This window comes from Mandrillus leucophaeus, unplaced genomic scaffold, assembly GCF_000951045.1.
Source record: "Mandrillus leucophaeus isolate KB7577 unplaced genomic scaffold, Mleu.le_1.0 Scaffold3, whole genome shotgun sequence".
NCBI lineage: Eukaryota > Metazoa > Chordata > Mammalia > Primates > Cercopithecidae > Mandrillus > Mandrillus leucophaeus.
Genome location: NW_012103142.1, coordinates 14,126,357 through 14,149,091, shown reverse-complemented (window position 1 = coordinate 14,149,091; position 22,735 = coordinate 14,126,357). Strand labels below are relative to the sequence as shown.

The window sequence follows — 22,735 nt, the reverse complement described above, 5'->3', positions numbered from 1 at the left end:
GAGCCGGCATTTCTTAACCCCCGCCTACCAAGACAGCAGCCCAGGGAGGTTTATTTCTCCCCTGGATCAAAGAATCTCTGGTAACATCAGGGTAACCCGTGTCATCAGCAAGGGGAATTACCATAACCCTCCAACGAGGAATATTGATTGGGAGTCCCATTAAAGAGTAGCCAAGAGGAGCATTACCCTTCCTACCACTGAAACACTCTTCCACTGAGAGACATAGAGGTGGACCAAAAATCTGCAAAAGAGACCAAGCTACAGCAGACAATCTGGGGAACCTCTTTGTTCCCATGGCCTGAGACTCTCCTGCTCTACCCAGAGACTTTGCAATGGGCAAGGCGCACCAATAAAGGAATCCCACTACACCATTCCCTTACCAAGTGATACCTGGCAGCTGGCCCGGGGAAAACCCTTCTGCTTTCCTCAGGCAAGACCAGCAGAGACAAGTGGGAATTCCAGGAGCACCACAATCCAAGCAGACCGTAATCCAATAGCACCCCAAAGGCTGTGAAAATTAAGCTGCCATTGGAATCACAGTCCACAAAAGTAGGACAAGATCTACATGCTAAACCTAAAACAGTGTGACTTTCTGCTAAAATAAAAAATGTAAAGAGAACTCATCATCTTATTACGTAATATATAAGATATCCAGGATACAACTGAAAATTACCTGCTATACCTAAAACCAAGAAAATCACAACTACAATGAGAAAAAAACAATTGACACCAGCACCAAAATGATTCATATGTTGGGAAAACTGATAGGACTGAAAGGAAAAACAGATAAATCCCAATTTAATTGGGATTCAACACCCTCCTCTCAATAACTTCTAGAATATCTAGACAGAGAATCAGAAAGAATATAGAAGATCTCTACAACACAATCAACAACAGGATCTAGTAACATACAGAGAGTACTCGATCAAACAACAGCATAACTGACAAGAATACACACCAGGGTAAACATTTTTCTCAAGCACTCATAAAATATTCACCACCATAGGTCCATTCGCCATATCCTGGGTCATAAAACAAACCTCAACAAATTTAAAAGAATTGAAATCATACCAATTGTGTTTTCTGACCACATGGGAGTCAAACTTGAAATCAACAACTGAAGGACAACAGGAAAATCTCTAAACCCATGGAAACTAAACAACACATTTAAAAATAGTCCCTGGGTCAAAAGGAAAGTCTCAAAGGAAAAATTTAAAACTACATAGAATTTAATGAAAATGAAAACACAATATATAATATCAAAATATAAGGGATGAATCTAAAGCAGTACTGAGAGGGAAGTTTATAGCACTAACGGCTTACATAAAATGAGGAAAAGTCTTAAATCAACAACTTTAGTTCATACCTCAGGGGACTAGAAAAGAAGAGCAAGTTAAAGAAAGCAAAGGAAGAAAATAGTAAAGATAACTATAGAAACCAATGAAATTGAAATTAGAAAAACAGTAGAGAAAATTAATAAAAATCTACTACTTTAAAAAAATTAATAATATTGATAAACCTATAGCAAGACTGATAAAAATAAAAACAGCCAAAATCACAATATCAGAAATTAAATAGAGGCTATCCATGCTGATATTAAAAAGGTAATAGAGAACTATTAGGAACAAGTTTACCTCATAAATCAACAACTTAAATTAAAAATGTAATACCATTACATTCACTCCGAAGAAAATAAAATACTTAGATATAAACTTAACAAAATGGGTTCAGGATCCTGAAAATTACCAAATACTGACAAAATGAATCAAAGAAGCCTTCAAATCAAAGAAATTTTCAATAAATAAAGAGACATACCATGTGCAAAAGTTGGAAGACCACATAGTAAAAGGGCCAACTCCCCAAATGTACCAACTTGGATGGATCTCCAGGGAATTATGCTGTGTGGAAAAACCAATGCTAAAGAGTTACATACTGTAAAATTCCATTTACATACTATTTTTTAAATGACAAAATTTGAAATGGAAGGTGATTATAAAATGGCAACACAAGAGATTCTTATGGTATTGGAACTATTTATTATATTAGCTGTGGTTGCCATAACAAAATACCAAATATGGGGTGGCTTCAACAACAGACATTTATTTCTCACAGTTCCAGGAGGCTGGATAGTCCAAGATTAAGGTTCCAGCAGATTTGTTTCCTGGTGAGGGCTCTCTTATTGGCTTGCAGACAGCTGCCTTCTCTTTGTACCTTTACATGGCCCCATGGGCATTAACTCCCTATATTTCTTGAAAAGTGCATGCACAAGTGCCAAGTGTGATCTCAGAAGCACTCAACGCTTTAGTGTTCAGGCCAGTCATGTCTGAACTGAAGAAAGAGGCTAAGCATTGTCAGGTTGCATCTGTGGGAAGCTAGTCAAAGCCAAAACACAACTGGAGCAAGAGTATATTGACTGCATTTGAGGGTATACAAGAGAAGTCTAATACACCCACACAGGTATGGATTCTTGATTTTAACAAAGGTAATTAATTCTGTTTATCTAGTTTTAAGTCCTTGTGTCAATACCATACTCTCTTATTACATTTTTAGAATTATTCTTGACACCGGACAGAGTATGTCCTACCATTTTATTTTTTTCAAAATTGTCTTGGCTCTTCACACTTCTACATAAATTTTAGAGTCGGCTTCCACAGTTCCATAAAAAAAAACAAATAAAACCCTGCTGAAATTGCTTGGATGCAACAATCAATTTGGGAAGAATTGCCATCTTTACAATGTTTAACCTTCCAACCTATAAACATTATATAGCCCTCTGTTTATTTTGGTCTCCCTTAACTCCTTTATAATTTTCTGTGCAAAGATTCTGCATGTATTTCGTTAGACTTATTCCCAAATATTCCATGCTTATTGATAGCAATGTAAATAATGAGTTTAAAATTTTCCTTTTCTAATTGTTTTCTGCTAAGATATAGAAATACACTTGATTTTTGTATATTGACCTCATATCCAGCCATTTTTTAAACTCAGAGTTTATCTGTAGATTATTAGATTTCTTGTGTATACTATCATGCATTTGTGAATATGAGTTTCATTTTCCAATACTTATTTCTTTTGTTTCCTTATTGCACTTGCTAGGACCTGTAGTACAATGTTAAATATAAGTGGTGAGAGTGGACATCCTTGCCCTGGTCCTGATCTCAGGAGAGAAACATTTGATATTTAATCATTCAGTATATTAGCTTTGGCTTTGTTTTGTTTTGTTTTTATAGATGTCATTCCTCAGCTGGAGGAAGTTTCCTTCTATTCCAAATTTAATCAGTTTGTTCAACTAATAAATAAGGGTTGAATTTTGCCAAGTGCTTTTGCACGTTCATTGACTTGATAATGTGTTCTTTTTTCTATTAATATACAGCATAACATTGATTGATTTTCAGTGATCAAAACGATTCTGTGCCCTGTAGTGAACTCCACTTATTCATGTGCATTATCCTTTTGAATTACCACTGAATTCAATTAGATAATATTTAGTTAAGTATTTTTGTTCATAAGAATACTGGTCTTTTAATATATTTTTTTCATGTTTTCGTACCAGTGTTACACTGGCCTTATAACAAGAATGTGTTAGCTGGGCGCGGTGGCTCCAGCCCCTAATCCCAGCACTTTGGCAGGTCGAGGTGGGCGGATCACGAGGTCAAGAGATGGAGACCATCCTGGCCAACATGGTGAAACACCATCTCTACTAAAAATACAAAAATTAGCTGGGCAATGTGGTACGTGCCTGTAGTCCCAGCTACTCAGGAGGCTGAGGCAGGAGAATTGCTTGAACCCGGGAAGTGGAGGTTGCAGTGAGCCGAGATCCGCCACTACACTCCAGCCTGGGCGACAGAGCGAGACTCCATCTTATTCAAAAATAAATAAATAAAACTTATTCCTTCTTCTTGTATTTTCCATAAGAATTTATGTAAAACTGGCATCATTTATTTCATCAAATGTGTGATGAACTAATCAGTGAAACCACCTGGACTTGAAGTTTTCTTCATAGGAATGTTTTCGATAAATTAATGTCTGTGATAGATATAAAGCTATTCAAAATTTTTATTTAGTTTTGTATTTGTTGGGTAAGTTGCATTTTTTCGGTGAATTTGTCCATTTTTATTTAAATTGTCAAATCCATTGGCATAATATTCTGTATTTTTTTTTTTTTTTTGATATATGTAGGATCTGCAGTGATGGCCCTTCTGTTATCACTGATATTGCTAGTTTCTGCTACCTCCCTTTTTCTTTAGGCAGTGTTACCAATTTTACTAGTATGTTTTTAAAAAATAAATTTTCAATTTATTTTTCTCTTTACTATTTCATTAATTTGGATCTTATTTTTATTATATCCTTCTTCCCACTCACTTTGGATTATTTCCTCCTTTTACTGTTTTCCTAAAGCAAAGGCTGTAATCATTGATTCTGAACCTTTCAGCCTTTCTTAAGATAGGCATTCAAAGCTGTAAATTTCCCTCTAACTAATGCTTTAGTTGCATACTGTAGATGTTGATGCTACATATTCATGATCACTCATTTCCAAATATTTTATTTGCCTTATTTTTATTTTTCTCATAAGTTATTTAAAAGTGTATTGTTTAATTTCCAAATATTTAAGGACTTTCTAAATTGTATTGACTCTCATTGCACTGTGGTCAGAAAATATACCTTGTAAAATTGCAATTCTTTGTGATTATTTACTGAGATTTGTTTTCTGGTCCTGTGTATGGCCTAACTTGGTAATTCTTCAATGTGTACTTACAAAAAGAATATCTTTTGCAGTTTGGAGCTGTAATCTCTAAATCTCATTTAAGTCAAGGTGGTTGATAAAATCACTCAAGTCTTCTATATCTTTATCGTCTTTTTTTCTTGGTGTGGTTGTTGTATCAATGACTTAGAGAGGAGTGCTAAATTCTTCAATTATGTTTATGAATTATTTCTTTACTTCCATCAGTTTTTGATTAATGTGTTTTTAAGCTGTTTTTAGGTATGAACACTTTTAGAACTGTCATACTTTCCTTTCATATTGGTGCTTGTACATTAATGAAATCTCCCTATCTCTGAAAATTACTGTCTTGAAGACTCCTTTGTCTGATATTAATATGTATATGTGTACTATAGCTTTTTTATGGCTAGTTTCTGTATGGTTTTGCTGTGTCTGCACCCAAATCTCATCTTGAATTGTAGTTCCCACAATTCCCACGTGTTGTGGAAAGGACCTGGTGGGAGGTAATTGAATCAAGGAGGCAATTACCTCCATAGTGTTCTCATGATAGTGAGTTCTCATGAGATCTGATGGTTTTATAAGGGGCTTCCCTCCCTTTCCTCTGCACTTCCCTCCTTGCTGCTACCATGTGAAGAGGACATATTTTCTTCCCCTTCCGCCACGATTGTAAGTTTCCTGAGGCCTCCTCAGTCTTGTGGAACTGTGAGTCAATTAGACCTCTTTCCTTTATAAATTACCCAGTCGCAGGTATGTCTTTATTAGCAGAGTGAGAATGGACTAATACAGTTTCCATGGCACGTTATTTTCTATCCTTTTTAAAAATTCAATTTGTGTCTTTGTACTTAAAGTGATTCTCTTGTAGACTACATGTAGTTGGATATTGCTTTTTCATCTAATTTGATAATCTCTGCCTTTTCACTGGAATGTTCAGTCTATTTACATCTAACTACTGATGTGGTTGAATTCTCATTTTTGAAAAATGTTTTTCTCATTCAAGATTGGTCCATAGTTTTTTTGTGTGTGCTATTTTGTTAAGTTTGATATCAGTTTTATTCACCTTAAAAATAATATATTTCATTTTCTAAAATATTAGTTTTTCGAGGCAAATATAAACGATATCCAAGCCTGATAGAGTCACTAAAAAAAGGATTATTGTCTTTGAGGTCTGATACTTTTTGTACACTGTAACTGTCTCAACCTTTTCCTAAATACAGAAACTGGTATGTTTTTGTTTTCTTTTCCTCTGCTGGAGTCAGTTTTATCCAACAATATTTTTTCCTAGGAAATTATTCATTTATATTTTCAAATTTATTTGTGCCAAATAGTGCAGATGCATGACTTTAATAGATACATTCACATCTGTGCCTTCTCTCCTTCAACCACCCCCTCCTAGTCTCTTTTGATTAGGTTAGCTTCTCAGCCCTTCAGCAGCCTCTTCTACAATTCACAGATGCCATTTAGGGTCTCATGTTTATGGGGACTTTTTCCCTTCTAAATCCTAACCTCTTCATTCTTCACTTTCTTGGAAATTCCTCAACGCATAAACACAATCTTTTATTTGTCCAGATTTTCTAGTCCTCAGTAAGAGCATTGGTTTGAATTACACAGTCTAGCAGTACTCGATACAGTATCCAACATGTCTTTTTAAGATTACGAAAAAAAGGGAGAGGGAGAATCTTCACAGAAATTTTGAGTGTAAAAAACATACTCTCCTCAGTGGATATTTCAAACATTTTGTAAATCCATAGTACTCTGTCTAACCTATAGAAGCCCCTTTATAAAATGGTTATTTGTATAGTGAATATTTTCTGTACTTGTTTTGGGGTTAATTTCTATTGCTCCTTTCCACCACCCCACCTACGAAAGTGAGATAGAGCATGGTTGATATGAATGTAATGCTGATTAAATTAACAGCAAATTGTATCTTTAACACAAAAGGAAAGTCTAGACTGGAGACACATGTCTATAAATCATCATCATGGAGCTGTCAGTAGAAGAGCTCACTAGGTTGTGTATTGACAGTGGAAATGACATTTCAGAGGCCAAAGGAATAAAAAAAGACTTGTGGACACACAGAAAGCCTGCACAGCAGTTTGGCTTACTCTTTGGATATAGACTCTGCTTTTACCTCCCAGGTAATTTTGACCATGGGACAGGAGTCAGAGGATCTAGTCATTTCAACATATACACATACTTATACATTAGAATACAGAACTATATATACACACGTGTGCCTATATATATAGTATATACACACACGCATATACACTTACACATATACTTACATACACACATACACATATATGTTGTGATCAGCATGTCTATTACAGGACTCCAAAGCCCAATTGGATCATTTAGATTCTCACATATTCTTTCAAGCAATGGTTGTGAATGTGTGTGGGAGTACACTACTGGAGTGGATGGAGAAGGATGTAATAATAACCAAACATAGGCACTAAGGAGGCTGGGAGTTGGGGAAAGAGGCAAAGTTAGCATCTGAACCTCAGGAAGCACAGGGTCTGGAAAATGATTCTGGATACAAGGCTCTCAGCAGCAAGAGTTAACCCATGAGTACACATAGGTAATTTGTTGGTATAAGTAACATTTTACCACTTTTCAAATAATTCTCTTTCAGAGTAAAAAAAGTGCCATTTATTCTTTTCTTTTCCTATAATTCTTAGCAGTGTTCTCTTAATACAAAAATAGGAAATGAATTGAATTAATCACTGCTCTAATAGAGGGAACTTTCTTGAATCCATATGCAATTGGACAAGTCATTAAATACCTATGGCTATGTACAAAACAAAGTTTAAATATTAGACTGCTTCCCCCATCATCCCCGCTATTTTATAATCGGTTTTTTTCAAATCTCTTCTCTTCTACCGTAAGCCAATAAATTACAGCTCTGGAGGCTCTGTAAAACTTATCTTGGCTTTCTTTCCAATGATGTCCTTGTGCTGGATTGTATATTTATACACTGTTTTGAAATTTTTGTTAGAGATTAAAAAATCCTAATAAATATCTATTTGGGCTTCTATATTACTAAGTCATGTCAACATCTAGCACAGTAAGTATATTTTGCAAGAAGGTAACAAATGTAAAAATCACCAGTGGCACTGAACTTTATATTTAATAATTACAGTCAGAATGTTTTAGTAGATTTTATTCACACAAATTTTTAAAATCATGAACAAAGTCATTAATTCTGAATTCAAGTAAGTCAAAAATATTTTAACTTAAATTAAGGCACTACATAACACATTTCTTTAAAGCACACTCATGTTATTTTATTTACACACTATTTTAAGAATTGACAATAAATACACATTTTCCATCTCCTCCTTGTCCTTCATTTATAACTTGACGTGTTAACAAGGAAGTAAAACCCTCCAAATAAAAGGAATTAAATGCAATCATCCATAAAGCTTATCAGATACGGGCACAAGGAGGAGACACCCAAGAACAATGTAAAAACATTTTAATCCTTTAATGTTCCAAGAATTCTATAAATTCTTAAGCCAAACCTAATGGAATAATAATACAAAACCTATAGACAAACATTGAAAGTTTTTTTCTATTGCTATTTACCAAAAGAACTGCATATAAATAACAGCAGCAGAACTGTCCTATGTTATACATGAATATACCTATTCTGAATTCACTGACTGAATTAAAAACACTTAATCAAAACCTTTCCCATTACCTTGGGGTATTGTTTCCTGGAGCCAAATACTTTCTACCACCCAGAAAATAGAGCAGTATATTAGTTATTTAACAAAATATACACCAAAACCTTAATGTAAAAGGCTAGTTTTACTGTAAGATTTTCTCAGTGTACTAAAGGAGTCAATGGCTTTAACAGTGATAATTTTTTTAAAGATACAAATGAATCAACACATAGTTGAATATATGTTTTATTAAATAAATACTATTCTTCTTGTTCCATCAACATATACTTTTTAAATTTTTGCTTAAATTACAAGTCAATATTCTGAGAATGTAAGGAAAGACAAACATGTAAATATCTTGTTGAAAGGGTTAAGATACTGACAGAACATCCCTTCCTATTCCATCCTATATAAAATCCACTCATGAGTTGGATGCCAAGTATAGATTTCTGAAACTGATAACCACCAGTCACGCTAATGCAATCATTAAAACTCACACCATTGCAAGGACCAAGTATAAAATATTCTGCTACTATTTTAGATACTTCAAAAACATCTACTTCTTTAAATGAAAAGCTTTAAATGTGTCAATGCTATTTGCTTTTTAACGGAAATTAAAGTAGAACTTTTCTATTATTCTGTTTAGATCAACTATTAATATTAACCTTTAGGATTACTGTTTTATGTGAAAAAAATTGGAAATTTTTTAAAGCAAAATTAGTACTATTGGTTTTTATTTCATTTATTTTACTGTTCTTAATACAGTCAATTTATGACCAACAGCATGGATTATTTATATAGGGTTTGAAAATGCCTCTCAACAACCCCAAATACAACAAGCAGCAAATACCGGGCTCAAGAAATTAGCAGTGACTCAATAGGATGCATTGTATGTTTGATGACTGGCACCACTGTTCTTCTTTACCATCATAGATAATCAACATTTAACTGGGCTGCATATTTATTACACTCTTATATTTGTAAAACAGTTACCAAGTTTATTTTATATTGTCAAAACTTTACAGATCATACTATTAACTGCTTATCTCATGTACTGATGAATGGTTCTTGAGCCCAATTCTTCCCCTCTTAAATATAATCTAGTCTGTCACAACCTAGTTTCTTCATATTAATTTTGATTACTAGAAGGTACCAGCTAGCAAAAGCAGGATGACAGTTCTTCACAATAAACCCTTGGCTCTGAACAAACGTTAAACAGAGGGATTATTTCTGTGATGCAAAGACTGGAGAAAAAAGTGGAGGTAGCACTAAGGCTATTCTGCCACTTAACATATGAATGGTGTGAAAGACCAAAAGATACTAAATTCTGTTTAAAATTTCTTAACTATTCTATAGCCTAAAACGTAAGGTATAGTCCCAAAGATAAATATAAAAATCTCTATTCCTCATTCTGTCCCAGTCAAATTGAGATTTGTATTTGGGTCATAAATTTTTCTGCAGCATTTGGATACCTCAGGTTACAACAAACATGAGAGAGTTAAAAGATAAAAGTTAATGAAATTAAGTTATGATTTTAACTTGTGAGTTAGGGGAAAGTAAACAAATATGAAGTGCAAAAATAACCTTTCCTGAGATCTGTGTGTTTCAGGAATGTGGAAGCCTGGCCACAGTCCATCTCTGACCTCCTTCTATAGTAAGTCACATAATGTCCACACAACTACACACAAACACACTTGCACAGGCACGCACAAACAACTAAGTAATTTACATAAAGGCATTAAGCATAGATAGAGAGAAAAGCACTTGTCTCTCTTTTCTTCTGAATTTCTTATTAACAACAATCTTCAAAAGATATAACCTTTAAGACTAACAGCTTAAGATGTAATGGTGACAACTCAGGCTTTTATCAAATGGTCTCAGTTGTTTTTTTTAAATAGGTTTCCTTAAAATATTTCTTCATTTGCTGTATCTTTTCTGTCTGCTCCAACTTTATTAACCAACACAGAGCATTTCCTACCTCAAGAGGGTACTTGAAATACAAACTACTTAAAGGTAAATATAAAAATATAGGAAACTTTTCCTCCCTAATATACAAAATTCACAAATTGCATAAATATTTCTATTGTTTTCTTTACAAATATATAAATTTATTAGAAAAACATGCCTACTAAATTTTGATATATTTTCATTTAAAGATGTATCACATCTTCATTGCAAAATAAAAGCAGAGGAAGTATTTTTCTCAAGCCATTTTTAGTATTTCTAGTTAGGGTTGATGTTACCTAATGATTTCCTACCAGAAAATGTGACCTAATGATTTACTAACAATGTTACTATGGTCAGGGTTATCTTATTAGCAAATAAACCAAAACAAAATACAAGGAAAACAAAAGAATGATTTTAACATGCTTAGTCTAAGTTCTTTGTCTTTCAAAGTATTCTTTTTCATAGTTACAACACTATTCTTTGGATGTATTCTTAGTTTTGTGATTAATCAAAGACACTTTGTATAAGCCCTAACACTTGTCACCCAATTAAAGGATCATCATCATCTTCTTGTAGCTGAAGTCGAGAAAATGGACGAGGTACAGAAAGTCTATTCTGCATGATTATTATGAGGCATGTTAGCGTGGTTAACACCAAGAGTGAACCGACAACAATCGCGATGGCTTCCGGCAGATTAATGCACCACTGGTCAACTAACAAGCACTTAGTATGACCAAAAGTCCCATTATTGGGATGCGGTTTTAATCCCAGGATGTGGCACATCATTGGATAAATATCCACAATGTTAATTGTGCTATGCTTGTAGCCTTTGTGAAATGCAGGTCCGTGGGCAGCTAGAAATGGATGCATACTAGGCAAAGAATTATCATAACCATGGTCACCTACTGAAAAAGAACAAAACAACATCAGTAAATAAGATCAGACTTTTTAGGAAAAAATAACTTGTTTCTAGTATATACACATTCAATTCTTTCAGAAAGGGACCAGAAATAAAAATTTCTATTTCTTCAACTCAGCTATGTTCCCTATTTCCCTCTCTCTTTCTCAAATACACACACACAAACACACACACATGCCCCTTTTCCCAATTGGTCATACCCTCAGACTTTACCACCACTTCTCAACCTGACGTACTTATCTTTCAGCCCTAGTACCACTTACTTCACCTGGCAATCTCAGCACTGTTTGCAAAAGCTCGCTGCAAACAGTACTAGTTATAAAGACAGTGGTCAGGCTGAGGGTTCTGTGTGACCGGGAAGAGCGGAAGTGAGTAATGCCAGAAAATGGAGAAAAAGAAAATCTGCAGCCTAACCTATCTCAATTGTTAGAGGAAGGATCTTGCATTGAATGTGTTGTCTAACCTGGTGACTCCATCCCAGTAAAAGTTAGACTTAAAGAAAAGCATATGATAGTCCCTAATACAACTCCAATAATAAATTTCCAATTTTTAGCTTTAACAAATGTTGCCATTTAATGTACACCAGCTGTATTTAATGAGCTCCCACTTTCATATTACATACGGGTGACTGAGTGATAAGTATATTGATATTTGTTATATTATTCTTTGGTGGTAGGTTTGAAATATTTCATCATAAAAATAAAAAATATGACAAAAAGCAGAATATACAGAAAGATTTCAATATTAAAACATACACACACACACACACACACACACATATATATAAGAAAAAAGATTAGATGGGGGGAAATACCCACAATTAACATTTGCCTATAAATCTGTACTGAGGGATTATGGATAGTTTTTGTTCTCTTTCCTATGCTTTTCTATACTTGCAGTTTTCAATAACGAATATGCAACATATAACATTGATGTAAATAATATACAAACTTCATTGACCCTGAGTCTGTCCTATGCTTGCCTGATACTTTTAAATTGCTATATATCAGAGAACTGCAAACTACAGCCCATAGCGAAGGTCAGCCCTCCATCCTTTTTGTAAACAGAGTTTCACTAAAACCCACCACTTCAATTTGTTTACAGGTTGTCTATGGCTGCTTTCACACAATAAAGGCAGAGTTGAGTAGCTGAGACAGAGACCAGCTGGCCCACAAAGCCTAAAGTATTTTCTACCTGGCCCTTTACTAAAAAAGTTTGCTGACCCTTACTATAGGCCACAAAATTAGATTTTAAAAAAAGTATTTGAATTGAATATGAAATATGGATAAATAAGCTTCAGTTTGAGGCAAGAACTGTAACTCTCCCCTATACATTTTCTCTCCTATACATTTTTAAGGAGAGATTTTGATGTATCTGTTTTGTTCACTTGGTGGATTTTTTTGTCTGGTTACTTTCTGGTTCTTGCCCAGTGTTCTAAATAGCTGTAGCATTCAGGTAAATGATTTTGTCACTGGGGAAGACTTAGGGTTACTCAGACAAATTTTTTTTTAACACACACAAGAACAAGGATTAGCTAATCTCTCCCCTTTTACTGTTTCTTTACTTCTCTCTTTTATTTTGTATAAATCAAGAGAATGAATCTTGAAAATTACTGACAGTAATTGCAGTTTTGGAAAGAAAGTAAGACTATGCCTTCACTCTTAAATCTACTTTCTAATTTAAAGGTGAAATTGTGATTACTGTAAATTCTATGAAATGAAGACCTGGGAATTATCTGGTTGAAAATTGAACTAATTCTTCTGTGTGAACTTCTTTAAATTGAAGTACCCTCTTAACACAACAGTATCACAAGACATGATTTGTTCCTACTATACAACAGAAATATCTCAACTAAATACTTACATTTTTGTGATGATTTATTTAGCACAATTGTCCAGCCTTCATTTGCAACCAAAATAATGGGCTGAATCCGATCATTATGTTGGTAATAAAATCTGTTAGGAATGTCTTCTTTGAGATAAACATTCATATGAGAGTTACAGTTTTTCAGTTTGTTGTAAACCTCTGTTCTATCTGAGAAAAAAAGGAAACAGCAAAGGAAACAAGTTATAATTGGTAAGGAAAAAATATGTCTAACTAGAATAACTGGAAGTGAATTATAGATAATATCATCTATTAAATCACTTCTTAAAAAAACAGAGCAATAATAATGTGACAGTGTTGGGGACTGATACACACAAACACACACCTTTCTCAAACATTAACAAATCTGTTTCATTTTGTGGATTACCGTGGTGGACTTTTATAGAAAGGGGACATTTTTCAGGTGTATCTTCCTAAGTAAACATAAACTAATTACATGTTACTACTAACTACTAATTCTGTGATCAGTAGAAGAAAGGTACCTCACACTGTCACCACTAAACATCACACACTAAAATCTAAGATGTTGAAGGATAAAAATTTCCTTTTTCCATTAGTGCAAATAATTAGATATATCAAAAGCAAAGAAATATTCACTTTGAAACTAAACCATAACCCATATAACTAAACCGTAAGTCAACTGCTCTAAACTTGTAAATAAGAGGAAAAACACATATAATCTCACTCTGAGTATATGGTTCTAAACTACAAAAAGCCAGAGCTTCATTCTTTTATACAACCCACCCCCCCTCAATCAATTGCCCCATTCAAATAATAGTATCCCTCAGCTGAATGTTTACTTACTTATTTTGGGAAGTATTGCAGCAACTGGGCTCAAATCTATAAGAGTGTAGTATGAATGATCGATGCAGCCATCCAAGTTTATCAGTCTATCCTGAGAACACTGGGTCATCCCATGATCACTTGTAATGATCACATTAAGATTTTCCCACAGCCCTAACATCTTGAGTTTTTGGACTAAGTCACCGATAAGATCATCTATTTTTTTCAACACTCTGCTCATGTTTTCTTTATCTTCAGGTCCATACTTGTGGCCACTTGCATCTGGTTCTTCCCAATAGAGTGTTGCAAAGGTGACTGGTGGGTTTGAATTGTTTAGCCACATAGTAATATTATTTAGTCTTTCCTCAAATGACACTGAGGAGTTGTAATTCATAAAATAGGAAGAGGTGGTATTGTGAATGGGTACATCAGTACCAGGCCACATAGCAGCAGCACTTGATCTGTTTTCCTGAAGCTGATTGGTCACCCAAATAGGTACTGCCTCATTCCACCAAAAAGGATCCTTGTCATTCGAGTCAGAAAAATGTTTCTTTGTGACTGCATCATACATGGAATTAGCCACAATGCCATGGCTTTCTTCATACAAGCCTGTCACAATACTGTAGTGGTTTGGAAATGTTTTTGTGATAAAAACATTTTTAACATGCTCTACCAAGACACCTTCTTTGATAAAATTCTGGAGATGAGGAAATTCATAGTTCTTCAGATAATCAGCTCTGAATCCATCAAAGGATACTAGTAGTAACTTAGGTGGCAAACTAGAGGAAGAGTCACTTCTACAACCAGTAATAAGTCCAGAAAACAAAAGTATTACTAATAACTTCATAATGAACACGTTGAACAACAGCAATCAGGGTTCCTAAAATGTAAAAACACAATTCATAAGTAGCAATGCTATTTCATTTGGGTTAAGTTTTAGAATTTTAGCCCACAGGAGGAGAGAACCAATATTTATATGCCAGCTTTACCTATATTAACTTAAATAATGCCATTTATTTAAAAATAAAGCTAAACTTGGAAAAAATAAAAATTGTCTTTACTTGTCCAGTTTCCTATTTATATATATGCCCTACTCTATCCTTTATATGGACCATTTTTATACTCCACATCAATACTCCTCCTAGGCTGTCATGCGCATTAGCTGCATTAGAAATTCTTCTAAAGGCTTAATAAAAATGGATGCAGACACTAAAATGATTCTTTTATATAATGTAAAGTTAATGCCAAGCTTTCAGAGGCTCCAGAGATGATGATTTTTCCAGTTTAATAAATTGTACTTTATAGTTTCTTTAACCCACAGAAATAATTGGTGGAAATTCTACCATATTGGCTTATTGCCAGTTCTTGTGGAAAATATTGCTATAAAAAAGGGGGGATAAGAAATAAATGCTATTGAAAAAAAGCCCCCCATCAGTCTGTACATGCCCCAATAGTCACATGAAGTTGATTAACAAACATACAAAGCCTACAGGGACATGGATGCTCCAGTAACTTATGAAGAAATCCAATAGCTATTGAAATGAATTTTACTACCACGTCCCTCTTAAACTTCCTTTTTGCAATCAACAACTATTTTCACTAATAGTTTCCCTAGGCTTAAAGCTATCTCTGATTCTTTGTTCTTTTTTTTTAAATCAATTCACTGATGACAAAAACAGCTTTTCCCTAATAAATCTCCCTGCCTTCAGTCTCTATCTTCTTTGGCCTCTAAGAAAATAAGACATGTGATTTAGGCAGAATGATTCATTTTAGATGGACGGGATGCCTCTTCAATTGTAACAGGAGAGAAGGAGCAAAGGTAGGGGAGCGGACAGGTTTGAGGACTGGAGGTGAAGAGAGTTGCCAGAGGTAGGGTCAATTATTGAGAGGCAGTAGACTGGTAAAAGGTTCAGAGGTCTGAGGAACAGAAAAAATGTCTGAAATAGTTAATGTGGAGGATGGGAGAAAGTGTGAGGAGACAGCAGAACTGGAGTCAATGTTGACAGCTGTCATGAATTTTCATAGTGACATGGTTGACTGGTTTTCTCTAGCAACTCAGTAAACCTGGCACAGGCATGAACAAAACAGGCAGCTGATCCTCCCTGGATTTGAGATTCTGCCAGACACTGAAGGAAGACAAAGGAAGTTGAAGATGCTAACTTTAGCAGCTGAAATTTGGGCTGCAGCATCTAAGCTGAAACTGACAGATGTGACAAGTAGAGAAGTTTTTCAACTAGAGGTTCTGGTGAAGTCAAAGAACTAATTAAGATTAGTTAAGAGTGACTTTTAGTGAAAGTTACAAAGATCTGGGATTGCAGTTATAATGCCAACAAGTGAATGCATTATTTCAGATTAAGAAGACCCTGAACATGGTAATGGGTATGCATGTTGAGGTCCCAGGTATGAAGAGCAGCAAGTTAACTAATATGATTATGAAGTTCAGGAGTCATGTATTGTGTATTCTCTCAAGTAGACTGGAAATACTTTCTCTCTTTCTTTCAAACATGCCACCTGGAGGATCTGTGTACTTGTGGTCACATACTTACTGACAGAGGCTGTGATCCTCTTAAAAACTGACTTAAAATTAGAAAGACCAAAGGCACAGAATCTGATTTATGAGGATCTTGGGTCTAGAAAATCTCTACTATTTTAATCTGCGACAGGTTGCCTTCTGAATATGGTGCATGGAACATTTGTTCCTGGTGCTCCCCAATAACCAAAAATAATGCAGAGTAACAAAACCACCTCTCCAAAGGACAGAGTAACAAACCTAATAAGGGGTAGAGGAGGCATATGGGTATTTCCACAGACACAGCCCTAGTCATATCTCAGCAATTTCAGCTATCAAGAAACTAGACAATGGTACTTCCCCTTTCATTCAATATTTTATGCCCCCAACACAGTGTTTATGTATGACTTAACTCCTCCCTCAGATAGTTTTAACTGGGTTCAATCAGATGACAATATCATGTGGGTTGCTACAATTTTAGAAGTTGTGTCAAGGGCATGCAGGTCTCCATGAAAGCTTGGATTGAGTAGATTCCCTGGTTTCTCTGAGTATCATTCCCCATATCCAAATATTTCTTTCCAACAACAGAGACTTTTAAATCAGCAAATAGGTGGCACAGTATCTTCTCACAGGGAAAACATACTCATAAATTTACTTTTTGAAAAACACTATTTACTTCTCTGGCTCTTTCCCTGTGTAACTATTTTATATTCCCAACCAGTCCTATCCCATCGCACAGCTGTTCTGCTGCCAAATCCAATCTGATATGTGTTAGATGGAATGCATTCTCTATACCTCCACATCTTTTCCCCCTTCCTTAGTTCCCAATCCTTTAAAACAGCTTCACCATTCTCTCAATCACAAAGAGATCCCCCTGATCAGTTGCCAGTCTAGTCAATTCTATCTTCACATCATCTAATACAGCACATCAGACATAAGAATCACTGAAGGAAGTTTGTTAAAAGTACAGCTGTCAAGTCACTATAACTAGGAGATTCTGATTCAGTCAGCCCACAGTAGAGGCCAGAAACCTGCGTGTGAAACAAACATTTTTAACAGCTACCCACTCATCCATCTCTACTACTGCTATATTTCTTTAGACCTCAATACCTCTTGTCCAGAGCACTTTTGTCTCTTAATTCACCTTTCTACCTCAACCACCTTCCACTTTCTCACCTCACATCTGCTGCCAACTCAGTTTCCCTGGGCACAGCTCTGTTCATGTTCCCTTAATTAAAAATATATTCAAAAGATCCCCCTGCCTATACAAAAAGCCCAAATGCCTGAGTCTCACATTCAAGTCCCTCCAATATCCAGGCCCAACTTGCATGCAAATTACTGTGAAATAAATACAGAAATAACTGTCAACTTGAATTTCCATTCACCATATTTCATTGTCACGATCTTTCTGAAATGTATTACAACATGTAAAGTATAATCATCATTCATCTTGGTGGTCTATAATAGCTCTTCAGTATTAGTTTGCATTTCCAGAATATCCTAAAATTAGTTCCTACATATGAAGGCTGGCTCAGCAGACACCTGGGTCATTTTGTAAAAAATCATTCAACAAATATCTACTATCACTAATTCCATAACACAAAAGTATATGTATGTGCCATGTATTAGGGAACAAAGAACTTATACTTTTCAAATATATAATAATCAAAGCAGGAGCATAAATAACAAAAATAATAAATCAGGCTGTCATCTGGAAAAAGACAGGCTTTATACTTTAATCAATTTTGTTCTACAACACCAAATAACAGAATAGACTTCAATTAGCAAATAGGTGGCACAGTATCTTCTCACGGGGAAAAATACTCATAAATTTATGAGTACATATTTGTAACAGTGTGTTTGAGATTCACACACCATAATGTATTATTTTTAACGCTAAGAGAAATTACTAAAAGTGGAATATTGTAGTATGTCTAAAAATTTTCCAGTAGATTTACCTCTAAGAGCAGAGGGGTGCCAAGACAATTCAATAAATGGTACAGGGACAACTGGATATCCACATGCAAAAGAACAAATTGGAGCCCTGCCTCATACCATACACAAAAATTCATTCAAAGTAGATCACAGATCTTGGTTAAGAGCTAAAACTGTAAAGTTCTTAAAAGAAAATGTAGGAGTAAATGTAGGAGTAACTTTTTGTAACCCTGTGTTCTTAGATACCACACCAAGAGCACAAGTGACCAAAATAGAAATGAACTGGACTTCAAAATTAAAAAGTCTCGTGCTTTAAACGATACCATCAAGAAAGTGAAAAGGCAACACAGAGAATGGAAGAAAATATTTGCAAATCATATATCTGAAGAGATTTGTATCTAGACTATACAAAGAACTGCTACAACTCAATAATAAAAAGTCGGATAATCCAATTAAAAAATGAGCATGATCTGAAAAAGATATTTCTCCAAAGACACAGATGACAAATTAGCACATGAAAAGATGCTCAACAGCATTAGTCATCAGAGAAATGCAATCAAACCCACAATAAGATACCACTTCACACCCAGAAGGATGAGTAAATAAAAGAGATAACAAGTGTTGATAGAGAAAATGAAACTGTTATAAACTGCTACAGGAAATGTAAAATGGTACAGCCACTTTGGAAAATATTCTGGCAGTCTTCAAAGGGTTAAATATAGGACTACCATATAACCCAGCAATTCTACTATTAGGCATGTGCCCAAGAGAAATGAAAACATATGTCCACGCAAAAACTTGTACACAAATGTTCACAGCAGCATTATTTGTAAGACTCAAGAAGTAGAAACATCTCAATGTGCACTAACTTATGAATGGATAAATAAAATGTGATATATCCATATAATAAAATATTATTTGACAAAAAAAGGAAGGAAGTGCTGACACATTTTACAACCTGGATAAATATGCTAAATGTAAGAACGCAGTCACAAAAAATCACTTATTGTATGATTCCATTTAGATAAAATGTCTAGAATCGGCAAATCTACAGAGACTAAAAGTAACTATAGTAACTATCTAGGGCTAGGGGTTGGGGGAGAAATGGGTAGTAAATGCCAGTAGGTATAACGTTTATTTTGGGGGTTATGAAAATGTTTTCAAATTGATTGTGATGACAGTTGCACAATTCCATAAAGCTGTACTCTTTAAATGAGTGAACTGAATGGTGTGTGATTTATATCTCAATAAAAAGGTTATTTTTTTAAAAAGAGCAGAGGGAAGTGAAATTGTTATCTTAAATGTACCGCCACAGAACAGGAAACATTCTTTAATCTCATTTTACCTCAAAAAAAGTGAATTTTATACTCCATAATACAGACTTGAGTGTTTTAATGTGAAAGCTTTATACCACTTCCCATGTGCAAAACAGACCAAAACCCTGTGTCCATCCTCCCCTGCGAAATACTAATCAAAATGCTTCTTCCTCAAATCTTGAGTTAAAAGGATGCTCCAGGAACACATGCTGTTAATCCTGTGGCTCAGTAATCCCTCAGCACACTGCTGGCATCCAAGCGTCGCAGTCCTTGTCCTCGGGATTAGGATTACAGACAAAGTGCAAAGACTATAGACTGAAGTCAGAAGGGTCCCAGAACCTGAGCTCACAACTAGTAGATGGGTGATCTTGGGTAGATCCAACTTTTCCTGGCTTCTGTTTCCTTGTGTGTAAAATGGGGATGTGTAAAGGTTACAGAACAGGCCCTCAAAATTAGTTTCCCTTTATCATTCTAGTTACAAAGCTGTTGGGGGGGCGGGGGGAACCAAGTCTATACTATGACAGGCAGAATATTATTGTGAAACTATAAAATACACTAGGAAAAATTTAGTCTCATCTCCTCGCATATGATGACCTTTCATATGACTTTGTATATGATGAAGCTAAAGTCCAGTGATTGGCTGGGCTCAGAAAGCAATCAGTTGCTTTACTGCGTTCTTACTAATTTCATGTCCTCAATAAGTTTACAAATCCAGTAATAGCAAGTTAACAAATCTGGTAATAATCTCCAAACTATTAACAGAACTCTTCTTTTATTAGCAGTGCTGGATCCATGTCTACCACATTCTGTCTCATTCTAACAGGGAGTGTTAAGCTACAGACAAACCAACAATGAGAAGTTCTCAAGCAGTTTCCAAGGAATGAAAATAAAGTTTGCAGGGAATGAAACTGTTATATTACAAAATATTGTGAGAAATTCTGTAATTTTTCACACCCAAAAGATGTCAAAGAGAAGAAAAAAAGCAGACCTCTCTGGACTGCAACCAAATATCCCCAAAACAACTGGAAGTATGAGTTAGTCTTCAATTCAGGGAACAAACTACCTTCTAACTTCTCTGGGAAGACCTTCTTGCATGGATGGAATGCAGTCAACTCTCACTGGGGCATTCTTAGCCCATGTGAAGCCAAGAGAGGATAAACCGTTACAGGATATGGTGAAAGATATTTGCCACCATTAGCATGCCATCTGCTCTGTAATACAATGAAACTCTCATACACCTTTAAAAACTTTATTCTATGTCTATAAATAAGGCCGTTACTTTTAGATTATTATCAGTTGCTTTCTTATAGTCTAAGGAAAAACATACACTCCCTAAAAAAATTCCTTGGTCTTAAAAATCGTAGGATTCTAAATTATTCTCCAATTCTGTAAAACACACAGAAATTTCTAGCATACACAAAATTTTCTAGCATCTTCAAAACACACTTATCTTACTTTCTACCTAGTAAAATACCTCCCTCCATTACACCTTGTCGTTTCATCAGAATTTATTCCAAATTATATCCTGTAACTAATCTAAGTGGAGGTGGGGGGGAAGGTGCACAAGTGCTGCAGGCTTCTTAATTTCCTTAAAATAGCTTGAAACAATCTCGGGGGTGGGGGGGGAAGAAGAAATAAAAGATCATAATACTGAAACCAGCAGCTGATATTTCACAGTAGTTGGCAAATCTTCCCTTCAGACTTGGGTCCACCAGATTGCCTGATTAAGCAAAGCCCTTCTGGAATCAGATCTGGTGTAAAGCTGAATCCGCCTGTCACTAGTTGTACAATCTTCGTTGGACGCGTCCCTTCACTTCTCTGAGCCTGACTTTCGTCATCTGTAAAATGGGAATGCTATGATCTCATAGGGTGGTTGTGACAAGAAAAGGAAGCATTGTTTTTAAGTCCTTACGTGCTTTTAATCCAGCCCTTTAAAAAGGAACTTAAATGTACCTTTTATTGTTTGGTTGGCTTGTTTTCTAGGAAATTAGTTCTTAAATATATCTATAATTAACATAAACTCTAATCTAATATTCCCCAGACAGACGGATGTCGATGCCATGGGTGGTTCTCCTTTAAAACCAAAAGCCTGGCGACCCCTCCCCAGCTCCCCTCATTTTCACCCCAGACCCACCTTAGGTTCCTCCACTACCGTTCAGCTGACTTCCCTCCCTTCACACTTAACACCACAGGTTTCCTTCCCCAGTTCCACAACCACCTGCTAAATTTTCTTTCCTCTTCCCTTACTGGCCTCCGCCTCGGCCCGCCACCTCCCTGGCTCTTTCAGTCCCTTCGTGGACGTCCCCGCCGCGCCCCAGGGGACGTGCGTGTAGTGAGGGAGAATGGGTCAGAGGGTATCGTCTCACCATCTCTATTTTCAAAGCCCCTCGTGGACTGGGGAGGGGGGTGACACTGCCCCACAGAACGCCGAGCGCGCGAGGCGCGTACTCACCAGCCGCCGCCGCCGCCGCTTTTTTCCAACGCGCGGAACTCGGCGCTCGCGGCACCTGGCACTCGTGGGAAGTTGCGGGGAAGGGGGACCTGAAGGAAGAGGGGCGAGGCCGAGCTCTTCCTGAGGCGCCTGCGCAGTGGCGGGCGCCGCGCCTCGGGGCACAGCCCCAACCTCCCTATCTGCGCCGCTCGGGGCGCTCCGAATGTGCGCAGCTGCCAGGCGAGCGTCTACGGCACCAGCTCGGGACTGGCTGGGACAGGGCAGCAGAGTCTGAGACACGTCCTTGGATTGGATGCTAGAGCCAGAGTTGAATGTAACTTTCTTTCCGATTGGTTAGACAGGTTCTTGGAGGGGTCGAATTGGACCTAAGAGTAGAGAGGTTCATTCCACTCTCCCACCACGCCCTTTTCTTATCCTAGATCTGGATGCCCTTCAGGGAACTTGAAAACCAGCGAGTCCGGGAAAGGGCTCTGGCAATTCCCAAGCCGATGACCTTCTGCCACTTAGTTAATGTGCACCTGGCAGCTTAGGTGACCGCGGAGAAAGCAACATTGGCTGCACCAAGGTCCGGCACAAGTCTAGAGAGGCTTCAGCCAGATCCA

At 36.2% G+C, this 22,735-nt stretch overlaps 1 protein-coding gene across 1 annotated transcript; it reads right to left on the bottom strand.

The window, feature by feature from the left end:
• Positions 1–7,834: 7,834 nt before the first annotated feature.
• ENPP4 (ectonucleotide pyrophosphatase/phosphodiesterase 4 (putative)) lies at positions 7,835–22,387 on the bottom strand. The gene is made up of 4 exons (XM_011986853.1): positions 22,134–22,387; positions 13,943–14,801; positions 13,118–13,288; positions 7,835–11,240 (listed from the first exon to the last, which is right to left on the bottom strand). The coding sequence occupies exons 2-4, from the start codon at positions 14,766–14,768 to the stop codon at positions 10,876–10,878; spliced, it is 1,362 nt and encodes a 453-aa protein (XP_011842243.1). The 5' UTR covers positions 14,769–14,801; positions 22,134–22,387; the 3' UTR covers positions 7,835–10,875.
• Positions 22,388–22,735: the final 348 nt, after the last annotated feature.